This window comes from Diadema setosum, chromosome 21 (genome assembly GCF_964275005.1).
Source record: "Diadema setosum chromosome 21, eeDiaSeto1, whole genome shotgun sequence".
Classification (NCBI taxonomy): Eukaryota; Metazoa; Echinodermata; class Echinoidea; order Diadematoida; family Diadematidae; genus Diadema; species Diadema setosum.
In genome coordinates, this window is record NC_092705.1 from 12,518,538 (window position 1) to 12,532,368 (window position 13,831).

At 41.4% G+C, this 13,831-nt stretch overlaps 1 protein-coding gene across 1 annotated transcript in view; it reads right to left on the minus strand.

Moving 5' to 3' along the window:
* Window positions 1-13,831, minus strand: part of LOC140244295 (conserved oligomeric Golgi complex subunit 7-like) — a 29,919-nt gene that overhangs the window by 4,533 nt on the left and 11,555 nt on the right. The window contains exons 11-20 of the mRNA XM_072323938.1: window positions 13,658-13,810; window positions 12,167-12,218; window positions 11,828-11,955; window positions 10,994-11,068; window positions 10,441-10,506; window positions 9,333-9,501; window positions 8,194-8,305; window positions 2,450-2,550; window positions 1,738-1,868; window positions 351-428 (exon numbers count right to left, since the gene is read on the minus strand). Coding sequence (XP_072180039.1) covers window positions 351-428; window positions 1,738-1,868; window positions 2,450-2,550; window positions 8,194-8,305; window positions 9,333-9,501; window positions 10,441-10,506; window positions 10,994-11,068; window positions 11,828-11,955; window positions 12,167-12,218; window positions 13,658-13,810 — 1,065 coding nt within the window. The remainder of the gene's footprint in view (window positions 1-350; window positions 429-1,737; window positions 1,869-2,449; window positions 2,551-8,193; window positions 8,306-9,332; window positions 9,502-10,440; window positions 10,507-10,993; window positions 11,069-11,827; window positions 11,956-12,166; window positions 12,219-13,657; window positions 13,811-13,831) is intronic.

Here is a 13,831-nt window from a genome sequence, read left to right on the forward strand (position 1 = left end):
TAACACACCACGATCTCAAAGCACCAAATCCCACTTTTCCCAGGGAGTTCTTGAAATATATGCATCCTTTTGATAATAAGAACAAAACACTGAAACTTTATCCTACTTTCACTAAAAAAAAAAAAAAAAAAAAAAAAAATGCACTTAAAAGGCTACACTGATATAAAACAGAAGTGATTTGGCATGATTTGCTTGTGAAGCAGTAGCAGCTCACACATTATGATATGTGAGGAAAACCTTCTGTGTGAAAAGAAAATGTGAGTCTCCCAAAAAGGGAAACAAACTACACTGTCTGATCCCAGTAAGACACAGTTTCTTTTCCTACAAGGTGATGTATCATCTATGTGTACCTTGGTGATGTATTCTTGAGGTGAGAGACTGAATGTTGGCAGGTCGGCTGACAGCAAACCTCCCTGATTAGTCCACATCTGGTGGAAATGAAAATTTAAGTGCCACATAATTATGTGAGTCAGAAGTGACAAGAGTAGGTAGGAAAAAAATACGGACCATCACATGATGTCTGCAATGCATGCACACATTAGTGGTACCATGTCACATCATGCCTCAAAAAGGAAAGATACAGAGCATCAGAACACATAATCAAAGAAAAACATACAGAAACACACACAAGAAGTCAATGATGTGAGCCTGCATATGATAGAGGCTGAGAAATCTTATATCAGCTTGAAATTCCAAGAATTACTGTAAAACAAAGTTTCGCATGCATTTTAATTTTGCAAATTTCACAAGAGCCAAGATTCACAGAATTAAAACGCACTTGAAAGGTCTTGTCTACATTATAATGCATTGGATGCCAGTGGCAATTTCGATTTGTGAATTCACAAAAATTTCATGCTGCGAATATTTCTTGCTTTACAATAATCTGTGTGAAAAAGACAAGAACCTGACAGAGACTGAACGCCATGGACAAGTTTTCAGTTTACACTGTCAATGAAGAATAGCATTTGTGATGGTCAGATAGTCAAAACACAAGTCGTAGCATTAACTAAATATAATTCCTTAAATTCACTAAAAATCCACCAGGTAAAAACAAAACAGGCAATGAAACAACATTATATGTGCACTTGGAATGTAATGGTATACAAATAGTGAATGGTCACGAGTGCAATGGTACGAGATTTCGCACGAGGAGAAAGATAGAGGCGCTCTATTCAACGAGGCGAAGCCGAGTTGAATAGTGCGCCTCATCTTTCACCGAGTGCGAAATCTCGTTCCATTGCACGAGTAAAGACCGTCCACTATTTGATTTATACAACGTCCAAGTAGATCTTTTTGGTCTAAGTAGGCCTAGAAGTCTATAGGGCCTATATGTATGAAAAATATAGCCACACTTACATGTGGATCCACTGCGATTCTCTTTCTGGCTTGTGCAATCAGTGTCGATACAGGTCACAGCTATACTAGCACTCGTCATACACGTACACTAGCACTACATGTACGTAGGCCTACAAATGTACGTACGCGCATGCATGTACCGCACACGTACCTGTGCTAGCTGCATGCGATCCTCAATATGCAACACACAGTACACGCAGTACCGTACAATTTCTCGAACCGTGGAACAGAACGAAAAAATCGAACCAAGTTGCACGCAGAAATAGAACCAAAATTGCACGGCGCGTTGAATGGAGTGCTTATTTAATATCACGTAACCAACAATCCTCCAATCAAATTACAAGGATCTACTTGGACGTTGTATAATATCATTATCTGTACCTCCATAGTCGAGACCTGTGACAGCTGCAGCTGGAGTTGGAAGAAGACGATGCCGAATGCAAGCTTGAGGGCATGCTCTGTGACCTTTGACATGGCCTCCAGGGGCTCTTGAAGCAGGGACGAGCCTTCATCTATGGAAAGAGTAGCCACAGTTGGGCAATTTTGTAAGATGATGTAAAAGTAGAAGTTTTTGCGGAGTGGAAATTTTCAGGCATTTTGAGTAGCATAAAACTAGCAGAAGAATAAAAGCAGATGAATTGGTAATGCGGAGCAGATACCATTTACCATAGTATGTGCTGCCAATGCCCTCAACAGCCTTGGCAGAGATGAGCTGTTTTAAGCACTGGCTCAATTGTCAGGACTATCTGCAAAACTGAAAACATGCAAATAAATCTCACCCGGCCTAGTGCAAAAAGTCTGCTCTTTAGAGTACACAAAGCTTTAGGTTTTGAGCCTAAGACCAGCAAACAAACACTGATCAAGACATACCCTACGGGAGGAACCACCCCAACACAACTCTACATTTCTGGAAGTTATAACAGCATCTCACCTGTCGAAGAAAATACATTTCTCTTTACCGAAAAATGAAAACAACAAAAAGCAAACAAATAAATAGACACATAGGATGTGTGGGTGTACATATTCTCATACAAAGAGGGCAGGATTATTCATAGGACCCCATAGTGAATATTTTGGAAGCCACTGGACTAACCTTCCCTGAGTTTAACGATGAGTGCCTGGAATGCTTGATACTGGACTGGGTCCTCCTTCGCCAGGTAGTTGTATTCTTTGAATGGGTTGGAGTGCCCCTGACTGTGGATTGGAGGGGGGGAAAAAAAGAAGAAAACCTTCAGAGAAGAAAACCTTCAGAGTTATATCACACCACAGTGCAGAGCAATGCTGCTCAGCATGGGTAGTGTCTTGGCATTTATATGCCTTTGTTGGAAAGGAGGATTCTTAGTAATGAGGAGACATTGTTGAGCTGATGTAAACTGTATGAGTGCCTTTATTCAACTGGTTCTTCCAGTGTGTCCTTTGCACATGGGGCATATCATGTTACATCCAGCTACAGCTGGCAGGTTAGTCTTTGCTCAGACTCATCATTGCAAAGACTTTACAAACATAATACATGTATATCAACACATCTCCCTTTCTTTAAAAGGAGATAACATTGTTATCGACTATTTACATACGCATTCATGACAATTTTTCAGAGTTTACTTTAACTCTTTTGACTTTCATGCATGTGCGTTTCAAACATTCAAAAATCTTTGCTGTAGTTTCAAAACTGAGTTCTTTGAGTTCAATGATTAGAGTTCATATGCGACAACCGGGTTTCACTGCTTCTTAGTGCGCGTATTTAATCATTCGCGTATTTTAACTAAATCCTGTCTTTACATTATCATTAGAGTCCATCATGTTTCAACTATTAACTCTGACAAATTCGCGAAAAGTTCTTCTCGAGCGGTCTTAATAATTCGCGAAAAGTTCTTCATCTCTAGTTTCACTATTTACAAATCTAAGCGGATGGGAGGCTTCACGATGCGTCCACTTCGGGTAGATTTCACAGACGTCGCGTTTCGTGTAGTCTCGTCTACCATCGGGGCATTGACGTTGTCGTCGTCGTCATCGTACCTCTGCGCTGGTTGTCGCTCGTCTTGGCCTCGTCTAGGATCAGGTCGAAGATGACGCCTATTTCTGCGACGAATCTCGCCAGTCTCTGTCTGGACCAGGTACGACCGATGTGGTAGTGTTTTCTTGATGACACCACCTTGTGACCATCTGCCGGTATTCATGTCTTGGAGTTTGACATGATCTCCTACTTTCAGGTGGGGTAGGTCACGAGCATGTTTGTCGAAATGCTCCTTTTGCTTCTGTTTCTGCCTTTCTTTCCTTTCCTTCACCGAGCGAGCATTGATGTGCTGAGGGTCAAGTAGTTTTTCGGCCATAGGCAGATTTGTTCTGATTCGCCTGTTGAAGAGCAGTTCTGCTGGCGATTTTCCACATTCTAGTGGTGAGCTCCTGTAGACCTGTAGAGCTCGAAGGACTTCTTGTCCGCTGTGCTTGGACTTCCGCATCAGGTTTTTGACAATCTTGACGGCATTCTCTGCTTGTCCGTTCGACTGCGGGTGATATGGACTTGTGGTCGTATGGCGAAAGTCCCATTCTGCTGTGAATTGTTGGAACTCACGACTTGAGAACTGTGGTCCATTGTCTGTGATGAGTTCGCACGGAGTTCCGTGGCGGGCGAATACAGCTTTCATACTGTTGATCACTGCTCTACTTGTTGTGGTCGACAGTGAACACAGTTCTATGTACTGTGAAAAATAATCCACAATCACCAGGTACTCCTTGTTGTCCAGCGTAAGCAGATCTGCGGCCACCTTTTGCCATGGTCTATCGGGTACCATGTGAGGTTGAAGGCTCTCTTTCTGCTGTTTTGGCTGGTACATGAGGCAAGCATTGCAGTTTTGCACCATTTCTGCTACATCGTGGTTGATCCGGGGCCAGTACAGGACATCTCTTGCACGTCTCTTGCACTTTTCAATTCCCAAGTGCCCTTCGTGGATCTTTTGCAGCATCTCACGTCTCATTGTAGCTGGTACAACAATCTTACTTCCTTTGAAGATGATGCCTTGTGCCTCTGACAGTTCACTTCTGATGTTCCAGTACTCTCTGACTGAGACTGGACACTGTTGTTTTCTCTCTGGCCATCCATCTCTGATGACAGCTAGGAGTTCTTGTAGTGCTGTGTCTTTCTTTGTCTCATCTACAAACTGGCTTCGTTTGTTTGACGTGACTGGCATGTTCATCACGACAGCATCTACATAGACTTTGATGTCTTCCTCTCTCATGACATCTGGTTGTGACTCTGGGTCGACTGCTCTGGAGAGGGTATCCGCTGTGTACATGTACTTCCCTGGTGTGTATGACACTTTCAAGTCATACCTTTGAACTCTGATGAGGAGTCGCTGGATGCGAAGGGGACAGTCACACAGGGGCTTGACGAACAGGGGTATTAGCGGCTTGTGATCCGTCTCTACCTCAACCTGTCGTCCATATATGTACTGGTGAAATCTTTCACATGAGTACGTGATAGCTAGCAGTTCTTTCTCAATCTGCGCGTATCTTGTCTCTGCATCAGTCATGGCTCTAGATGCATACGCTATGGGGACCCAATCTTGGTCATGCTTCTGAAGCAACACTGCTCCGAGCCCATTCTTTGATGCATCAGCTGACAGCTTGGTTGGTTTTGCACAGTCGTAGAAATGCAGCACTGGCTCTGTTGTCAAGGCTTTTTTCAGCTCTTGCCATGCATGTTCCTGTGCATCGGTCCATACCCACTCATTCCTTTTCTCTAAAAGGCTCCTGAGGGGCTCTGATTTAGTTGACAAGTCAGCGATGAACTTTCCTTGGTAGTTGATCATGCCGAGGAATCTCTGGACATCCTGCTTGCACTGTGGTCTTTCCATGTTCTGTATGGCTGCCACTTTCTTGGGGTCAGGCTGAACTCCTTGATCACTGATGACATCTCCGATGAATGTCAGCTTGTTGACACAGAACTCACATTTTTCTCGGTTGAGTTTCGAGTTGTTCTTTCTCGCTGTCTCTAGAACTTCTTTCAGCCTGAGGTCATGCTCTTCCTTTGTAGCTCCCCATACAATGATATCGTCCATCATTGTGTTCACTCCTGGAATATGTGCGAAGAGCTGGTGCACTATCTTGTGATACACCTCTGGAGCACTGCATATTCCGAACGGAAGTCTCAGGAATCGGTACCTTCCGAAAGGCGTGATGAAGGTACACAACCTTGAGCTTTCATCATCCAGCTGAATCTGCCAGAATCCACTGGATGCATCCAGTTTACTGAAGTACTTCGCTCCGGCAAACTGCGCGGTTATTTCAGCTCTCGACGGTAGCTGAAAATGCTCTCGCTTTACAGCGCGGTTTAGATCTCGCGGATCTAAGCAAACTCGGAGTTGGCTGGTCTTTTTCTGTACGATCACGAGAGACGACACCCAGTCAGTAGGCGTATCTACGGGCTCAATGACGTTCATGCGTTCCATTTTGTCTAACTCTTCTTTGAGTTTTTCTCTCATCGGAAACGGTACTTTTCGGCATGCGTGTTGGACAGGTCTCGCATTTTCTGTCACTGTGATGTGGTGCTTACCGGGCACACATCCTAGACCTTCGAACACGTCTTCATAGTCTTCGACCGACATTTTTTCATCATGTGTGTTTTGTGCGACATTCAACACACGTTTCACTAGTTTCAACTTGTCACATGCTTGCAAACCTAGTAATGGTTGACGATTTCCGGGAGTCACTAGAAACGACATACTCTCCGTCAAATTCTTGTGCTTCACCTGTACAAAGCAACGACCTTTCACTGGAATTTCAACTCCACTGTACCCTGTCAACTTGACATTCACCGATGACAACTTTGGTTTTGGTTTCAACGTCTGATACACACTCTCTGGTAGTAGATTCGTTTGCGCACCTGTATCTAATTTGAACAGCACTTGACGTTCATTCACCACGAGATTCACTTTCCATTCGTCACATGACTCCTGTGACTTGACGACATCAACAAGAAAACTCTCATCCTTGGAATTACTCTGTAGTTCATTTACCTGAACACGACTTTTGCAACACTTTGCGAAGTGATTCATTTTTCTACATTTTTTACACACCTTTCCTTGTGCAGGGCATGAATTCATGGCATGTCGATTGCCACACCTGCCACAAGCCTGGGAATTCTGACCTTGACTTTGACTTTGACTTTTTTGCTTCCACCTTGGAGGTTCTGATCTTTTACCGGGATTGACTGCCTTTTTCTTTTTGTTCAAAGCATCAACAGGGACTGACACATCTGCCTTTGAACCAAGCTCTTGTGCCTGAGCTCTGGTAATTTCAGCAGCACGACAAATTTGCAATGCCTTTTGAAGTGTCAAATCATCCTCTCTGAGCAAACGCTCACGCAAACCACCATCTGTGATTCCACAAATTATCTGATCTCTGATCAGACCATCAGTCAACTCACCGAATTCACACGATTGTGCACGATTTCTCAATTCTGTGACATACTGATCAATGTTCTCACTCACACCCTGAGATCTGGTAAAGAATTTATGCCTCTCATACGTGACATTCTTCTTGGGAGTGCAATATTTCTCAAACTGTTCAAGCACTTTCTCCAACTTCATCTCATCACCCTCAGCAAATGTGAATGTGTTGTATATATCAAGGGCAGCATCACCTATCACATGCAACAACATTGATGTTTGTGCTTTATCATCTTTCCTTGACATTCCAGAAGCAACATTATACAGAGTGAATCTTTGCTTGAATCTCTTCCAATTCTCAGACAAATTACCCCTCAAATCTAGTGGTGCTGGTTGGGTTAAGTTTGCCATGTTCACTCTCTGAGCATTCACTCACATGAACAGTGTTAACAATTAGCAGAAAACTGTATCTTTTCAACAAGTTAACTTATGCTCAATCATCCAACACTTTCACGAGGTTAGTATGTTGCATCATATATGTGGCTAATCTAGGCTAAGGCCACGTCACTGGCTGTAGTGTTCCCAATACCTCATGCACTGTGCAGTCTGGTCCTTTGACCTCTAGAACTTTCTGTTCCTCACTACCACAGTGCTGATGCAGGTCATTGGACACACAATACAGTCATGCACATTCAGGTATGTCATACACACACACACACACACGCTGGGTTAGTGCATCTCAACACACTGCTGCTTGGCTACTGTACAGCATGCTAATGTACACATAGCTCCATGCATCCTCCACTCTTTCAAATGAAACGGTCTAGCCTGTTTCTTGCGTGGATTATTCCTTGTCCTAGTCCCTTCTGTACTTCAGAATGATGTAGACAGTTGACTGACACCATGACTTGGACAGCTGAACCACTCTGACACCATGTCTTGGCATTTATATGCCTTTGTTGGAAAGGAGGATTCTTAGTAATAAGGAGACATTGTTGAGCTGATGTAAACTGTATGAGTGCCTTTATTCAACTGGTTCTTCCAGTGTGTCCTTTGCACATGGGGCATATCATGTTACATCCAGCTACAGCTGGCAGGTTAGTCTTTGCTCAGACTCATCATTGCAAAGACTTTACAAACATAATACATGTATATCAACACAGGTACGTGACGTCATTGGAGTCTTGTCCATATCACTTCATCACAAAAATATACCAAGGGTGCATTAATGGTTATGTCTATCATTCAATCTGTGCTTCACTTTGAACAAAGAAAGGGATTCATCAAAATGAAATTGTACAACCACAACATCTCAATTTAAAGTGACGAATAGCACAAGTTAACTTTGCTGACTGAAGAATGCAATGCAAGCTGGTCTTCATCAGACAATATTAGATGGTCTGTACAACACGTAAAGATCTAACTTGATTAAAAAAGCATCAGTTTGTACCTGATCTTGGCTGGAGAGGATGATGAGACTTGGATGTTATGACTGCTGCATGTGTGGAGGAGGTTGCTACTCAGATGGAGCTCAAACTCCTCACTCTGCAGAAACAGCTCACCTGGGGGGGGGGGGGGACATACGGCATGAGAGGTAACAGTAAGAGTCGTCATCTAGAACTGACTTTAAACCATCTCAACCCATGAAGTCCTAGGAGAATTTTGCTGCAGAAATTATCCATCTTGTCATCATTGAATATTAAAAGCCAGTTCTGAGTTGCACTTTGTGCATGAGCAGAAAACGGTCATTTGCATCAACAGGGCATGTTGGTTTCTAAATTCACAGATATAAACATCTATGATGTCATGATTATTTAAGTAATCCTTATATATGGTGCTTGCTAGCACATCCACCTGACAGCAAAAGTCTGGCAATATCAATAGAAAAAGATTGTTAATACATTCAATGCAAAATAATGAAATGGATGCTTTCCCAAGTAATAATTGGCGGACCATTCTGGTCACCTGATCTATGCAAGTTCAGCTTTTGTTTGAACATGATTAATGAGTTCCATAAATTGTTACATCAGGTAAGTCTATCTATGTCACTTTGTAAAATGAGTGAAGTGCCTATATAACCAACTGTCCGAGAAAAAGGAAAGGTCATGTGTACCCATGTGCACATGAGCTATTCTACTCCGCACTGGTTTATAGGCATCATTGAATTGACACCTCTGAATTTTGATGCTTATCTTACATTGGAGAAAGTTTAGATGGAATTGGTTTCATTCATTAGATTTACACAAAATCAGTTAAAGAATTGACATGGAATTGCCAATTTCACATAGAAAAAGGAACTTTTCTCTTCTAAATGTGTTGCCAATCTTAAGAATCAGATATGAATTTAGCAATCAAGATGCTTCTAAAAAATTCTGCAATTAAATACAGAGCACTAAAGGGCACAAATAAAATTTTGTATACACTGTAGTTTTGTTCTTACTCTACCTTATGAGGAGGCACTAGCAATGAATAATTACAAAGTATAACAAAGATACACACAAATTACAATGGCATGCTTCTGAGTGATGTATGTACAAGCTGCCATAAAGTATGAAATACATTTTATGTGAAAAGGAAACTGACTCTCACCACATGTTTGCACAATCTTGAGTGAATGCTGGAACTTGCTCCAGTCCTCCCCTAGCTCTGACCCCGCGGAGGTCACCATGGCGTTACTGCTTCCTGGGTCAAGTCCGCAGGCTGCTCTCAGTGTTTCCAGGGCGTGGTCAAACTTTTGGCAGTAAGAGCTGAATGCGGCCTGTCGCATAAATGAACACGTGTAAGACTTTACTAGTAATGGTGTGGAATAAGTCTGTTCTTTAACCTGTTGAGAAGAAGCTGACTTTGCAATAACACGCATTTCCCACAGACACCTGCCTGAGTATACTGGGAACTAGTCTTCATTGGGTTAAACCACAATACTACAATTTCAATGATACTGAAGAGGAGGATAGAGAAGAGGTTGTCAATGGGCATACAGACTATAGTCAGGGCTCAACTTTAGCGGTGGCCCAGTGGCCCGGGGGCACTAAAAATTGGTGTTGGGCCACCAAATGTCAAAAGAAGCTATTCTCCGGTGGCCATATCAATCGAATTTCAAAATGGATTGTTATGTTTCTGTTCATTTTGGGCCATCAAAATTTCAGATTTACAGAATTTAGTGGCCGCATAGGCCACCTGAGGAAAAAGAAAAAGAACTTAGCGCCGAGTCCTGCTATACTTGTGACTTCAATTCAGTTTACCATTCATAATGTGCCCATTAGATGAATTTCAAGGAAGGAAGCTGAAATTGTCCTCCCAAAGTAGATGCACTTTACAGCTTTCATATGAAATGGAGGAGATATTGATAAATTTGTCATATCTGCAGATCAAATTTGAAGATGCCTAAATTTGATGAGGCATCCTGGTATGTACAGATGAAGTTTAAAAAGAAATTTTGCGGGATGGTGTAGACAAGATCATTTTTTAAATCATTATACTCCAATTTTAAGGAAACTAAAGAGGCCACTAAATAATTTCAAAGAAGGAAGGAAGCTGTAACTGTTCTCATGAAGTAGATGAATTTGACAGCTATCATATAAAATGGAGGAGAAATTGTTAACTGTGTCATTACTCCAGATCAAACTGGCAGATGACTAAATTTGATAAGTCATGATGTACAAATGATGTTGAAAAAGAAATTTTAAGGAATGCTTACCTTTAGTGCTGACTGCAGTCCTGTCATGCCAAATCCTTCGGTAAAGGCAGTGCAGCGGTCTGCTGCCTGTTGATAAACAATAAGAGATTGGGGGCAAGAGTGTTTATATCTGCTGAGATATTGTCATAGAGATACACTCTAAGTGTACCACACAGCCCCGGTGTATCTTTTCACATTCCAAAAGGTTGACGGTTCTTTAAGTATCAGGAGCCGCGAAATCAGGGGGCTGCAATGGGGGTACCATTGACATCCTGCAACCCCCTTCCCCAAGAAAAATGTTAAGCTGCCCTTGTGTATCACCCCAGAAATGAATGGGAAATAATTCAGGAAAACACTTGAAATCAATGTGAAAACTTTTTAAAATATAGTCTTTAATACTACAATCAAAGGAGGACAGAAATAGAGAATGTGAACATCTCAAATAAAATAAAAAAATATTCAAGACCTACACATAATTTTTTTCAAACATATTCTTTCCCAGTTTGCACGCATTTGAAAAGTAGAATGACTATGGATGCACTATTCTGCAATTGACTAGTTTCTGCCATCTCACCTCATTGGTCAGTTTGAAGAGTTTGTTGACAGACTCTGACAGTAGCTGCGCACAGTCTATAAGGTCTCTCCTTTCCTATGACGAAAAATGAAACAACACGGAAGGGAGTTAATGGTTTAAAAAGTTCAGTGACAATGATTAAGATGCACTTGCTTCACCTAACATCCCTTCAATATACAGAATAAAATTGGACAAACAGAATGGTAGAGGTCTCATTGCAATTGGACCTAAAACAGGAAAATTTCAAATTTCCACCATGTTTTAACAAATCAATGATTTTAGCTGCATCCACTTTATGAAGTGGCTTTAGCTCATGCACCAAGGGTTACCTACATACCTGTATAAGGTAAATGTGGCATAAGAGGCATAAGATTTGTCACCATGGGTCATAAAAATGTTTTATGGATGGTATACAATATTAGGTGCAGTTAGATAGGGCTATACAGGCCCACAGTCATAGTTAGACCCATGGCTACATATACGACATAGGCATTATCTCCTCGACCTATAAGCTAGATGTACGATGAAAATGTTAGGTAAAGCTACAAATAGCTCTTTGACCTGTGGGGTAGATACTTTGGTACTCCTCATGTATCAACCCATTGAGGACGGGCTGATTTGCAACAACATGCATTTCTCATAGACACTTGCCCGAGTATATTCCAGACTCGTCCTCAATGAGTTAATAGTTGTGTAGGCAGAAGTTGTGGGACCCATAGCTTATTCACCTGCATTACTGCAAAATGGTAGGAGTGAGATATGTGTGTGTGCTCCACACACCATATTGTACCATGCTGTGGAGGGGGGTTATACGCCTGGACCTCTGGGACTCACCATTGGTATGGAGGCAAGTTCCTGTAAGAGATGCTCCTCCTCATAGCGCCCATACTGCAGCAGGTAGGGCATGTAGGGAGCGTGGATTGCCTGGACCAGGTCCTCAAAGTGGCGCCCAACCACTTGGTCTGGGAAGTAACAGGTGCAGAATTATTGTGTTGACTTGAGGTATAGAGACATGAACCTTAACGTTAGAACAATACATTAATACAATATTAGTACTCATATGTGTATAACTGTCCTACAAAATGTATATGTATTACAAGAAATCAACCAAGACCTCATGATATGACAATAGAATTGTTCCAGAAATAAAAGCAAATTCTGAGAAATTGATACCTGTGACAGCCTGGATAGCACCTTCAAGGCTCTTGAGAAATCGCAGAGTGATCTAGAATGATGACAAAAGAGAAGGAATACAGACAGAGATGGAGACAGACAGAAACAGAGACAGAGAGAAGAGAGATACATGTCAACAAGTTAAAGGGATAGTACAGTATTGGTGGGGATGAGAATTTGGCTTTTAACTTTTTGCGAGATAACAAGGAAACACTTATGAAATAGTACAGAGCATACCATTTTAAGAGGAATTCAGAGTTTGTTTGATGAAAATTGGGTTTGGCATTACTGAAACATCCAAAAACAAAGTAAAACAAAGCGATCGTAAAAAAGTGTGGGTCCCACACTTATTAGAATCGCTCTGTTGAGGACATCTCGGCGATTTCAAAACCAATTTTCATCAAATAAATGTTGAATTGCTCATAGAATTACGTGCTCTTTCATATTTCATAAGAGGTTTCTCATTATCTCACCAAAAAATGTCAGAAATCCGAAATTGGGTCTCAACCAAAACTATACGATCCCTTTAAACTATGCATGAGCAAAATTGTTCGTTCCACCTGATGCTCAATTTGAAGTGTCATTCAACACCGTTCTAGCTGGCTTTAAACCCTTGCTAAAATTTGCAGATAAAAAAAGCAGCTTTAGTGCTTCAAAATAGTTGTAAAATGTGAGTTAGGGATAAAAATAGCCAACATGAAAATTTAATCAGTATAATTGATGTTAAGTATTGTTCAATACAAAAAATGATAACAATAGTTTTATGAAAAACCATTTCTGGAATAAACAGTCACCATGATGATTTATTGAAAAATTAGAGAAACCTCCTAATATTTAAGGCTTCATTGCAAAATTTTTGCATAGCTAATAATCAGATTAGATGATAATGTCATGGCCTCATAAGCCTCCGACTAACTGGGAAAAAATATCACTGCGTTTCCCACTTTGACGTGAAATTAAACACTAAGACACATGTATTCTTAATATTTAATTATTATTTTGTTGTAACAACCTTAAGATTGTGATTATTATCATTATCATTATTATCACTATCATTTTTTTTTTTTTTTTGGGGGGGGGGGGAGGGAGGCCCAGGTATACCAGTAATACCTTAGCTCATCAAAGACATGATTTTATAAAAATTCTGTGTACAAGGCTATGGGAGAGTCGTTGGGTGAAGACATAAACCTCATCCAGTTTGTTCATGTGACTGTAAACAACATTGCTCTTCAGTGAATACACATGAAAATGAAAATTGCAGAACTTGTTTAATTTCCAGATCTCTGATTTGGATGAAACTAAAACTATTCCATTGGTTTGATACTACTCAGTCTATGAGTATAAACTTGAACACTGAGTGGAACTTGTAGTTTACAGCGCAATGTTTTACCACATGGACGTAACCTCAAAATGTCTGTGACCTCCTCACTTGCGAAAATAGCTGTACGAGAAAATGACGGCTTCTACAGCGAGCAAAAAAAATCCATCTACCTGTCTGAGTTCAATGACATTCAGCAAGGTGTTGTCCTGGAGAGCCGAGTCCATGCAGGCCGGCAGGGAGGGCTGGAGGTTGGACAGAGTCTGGGTGAGGAGCTCACACACCATGGCGACCGCATCCGGGAAGACCTGGTCGCACCACTGGACCTGTGTTTCGGGCATGGACCG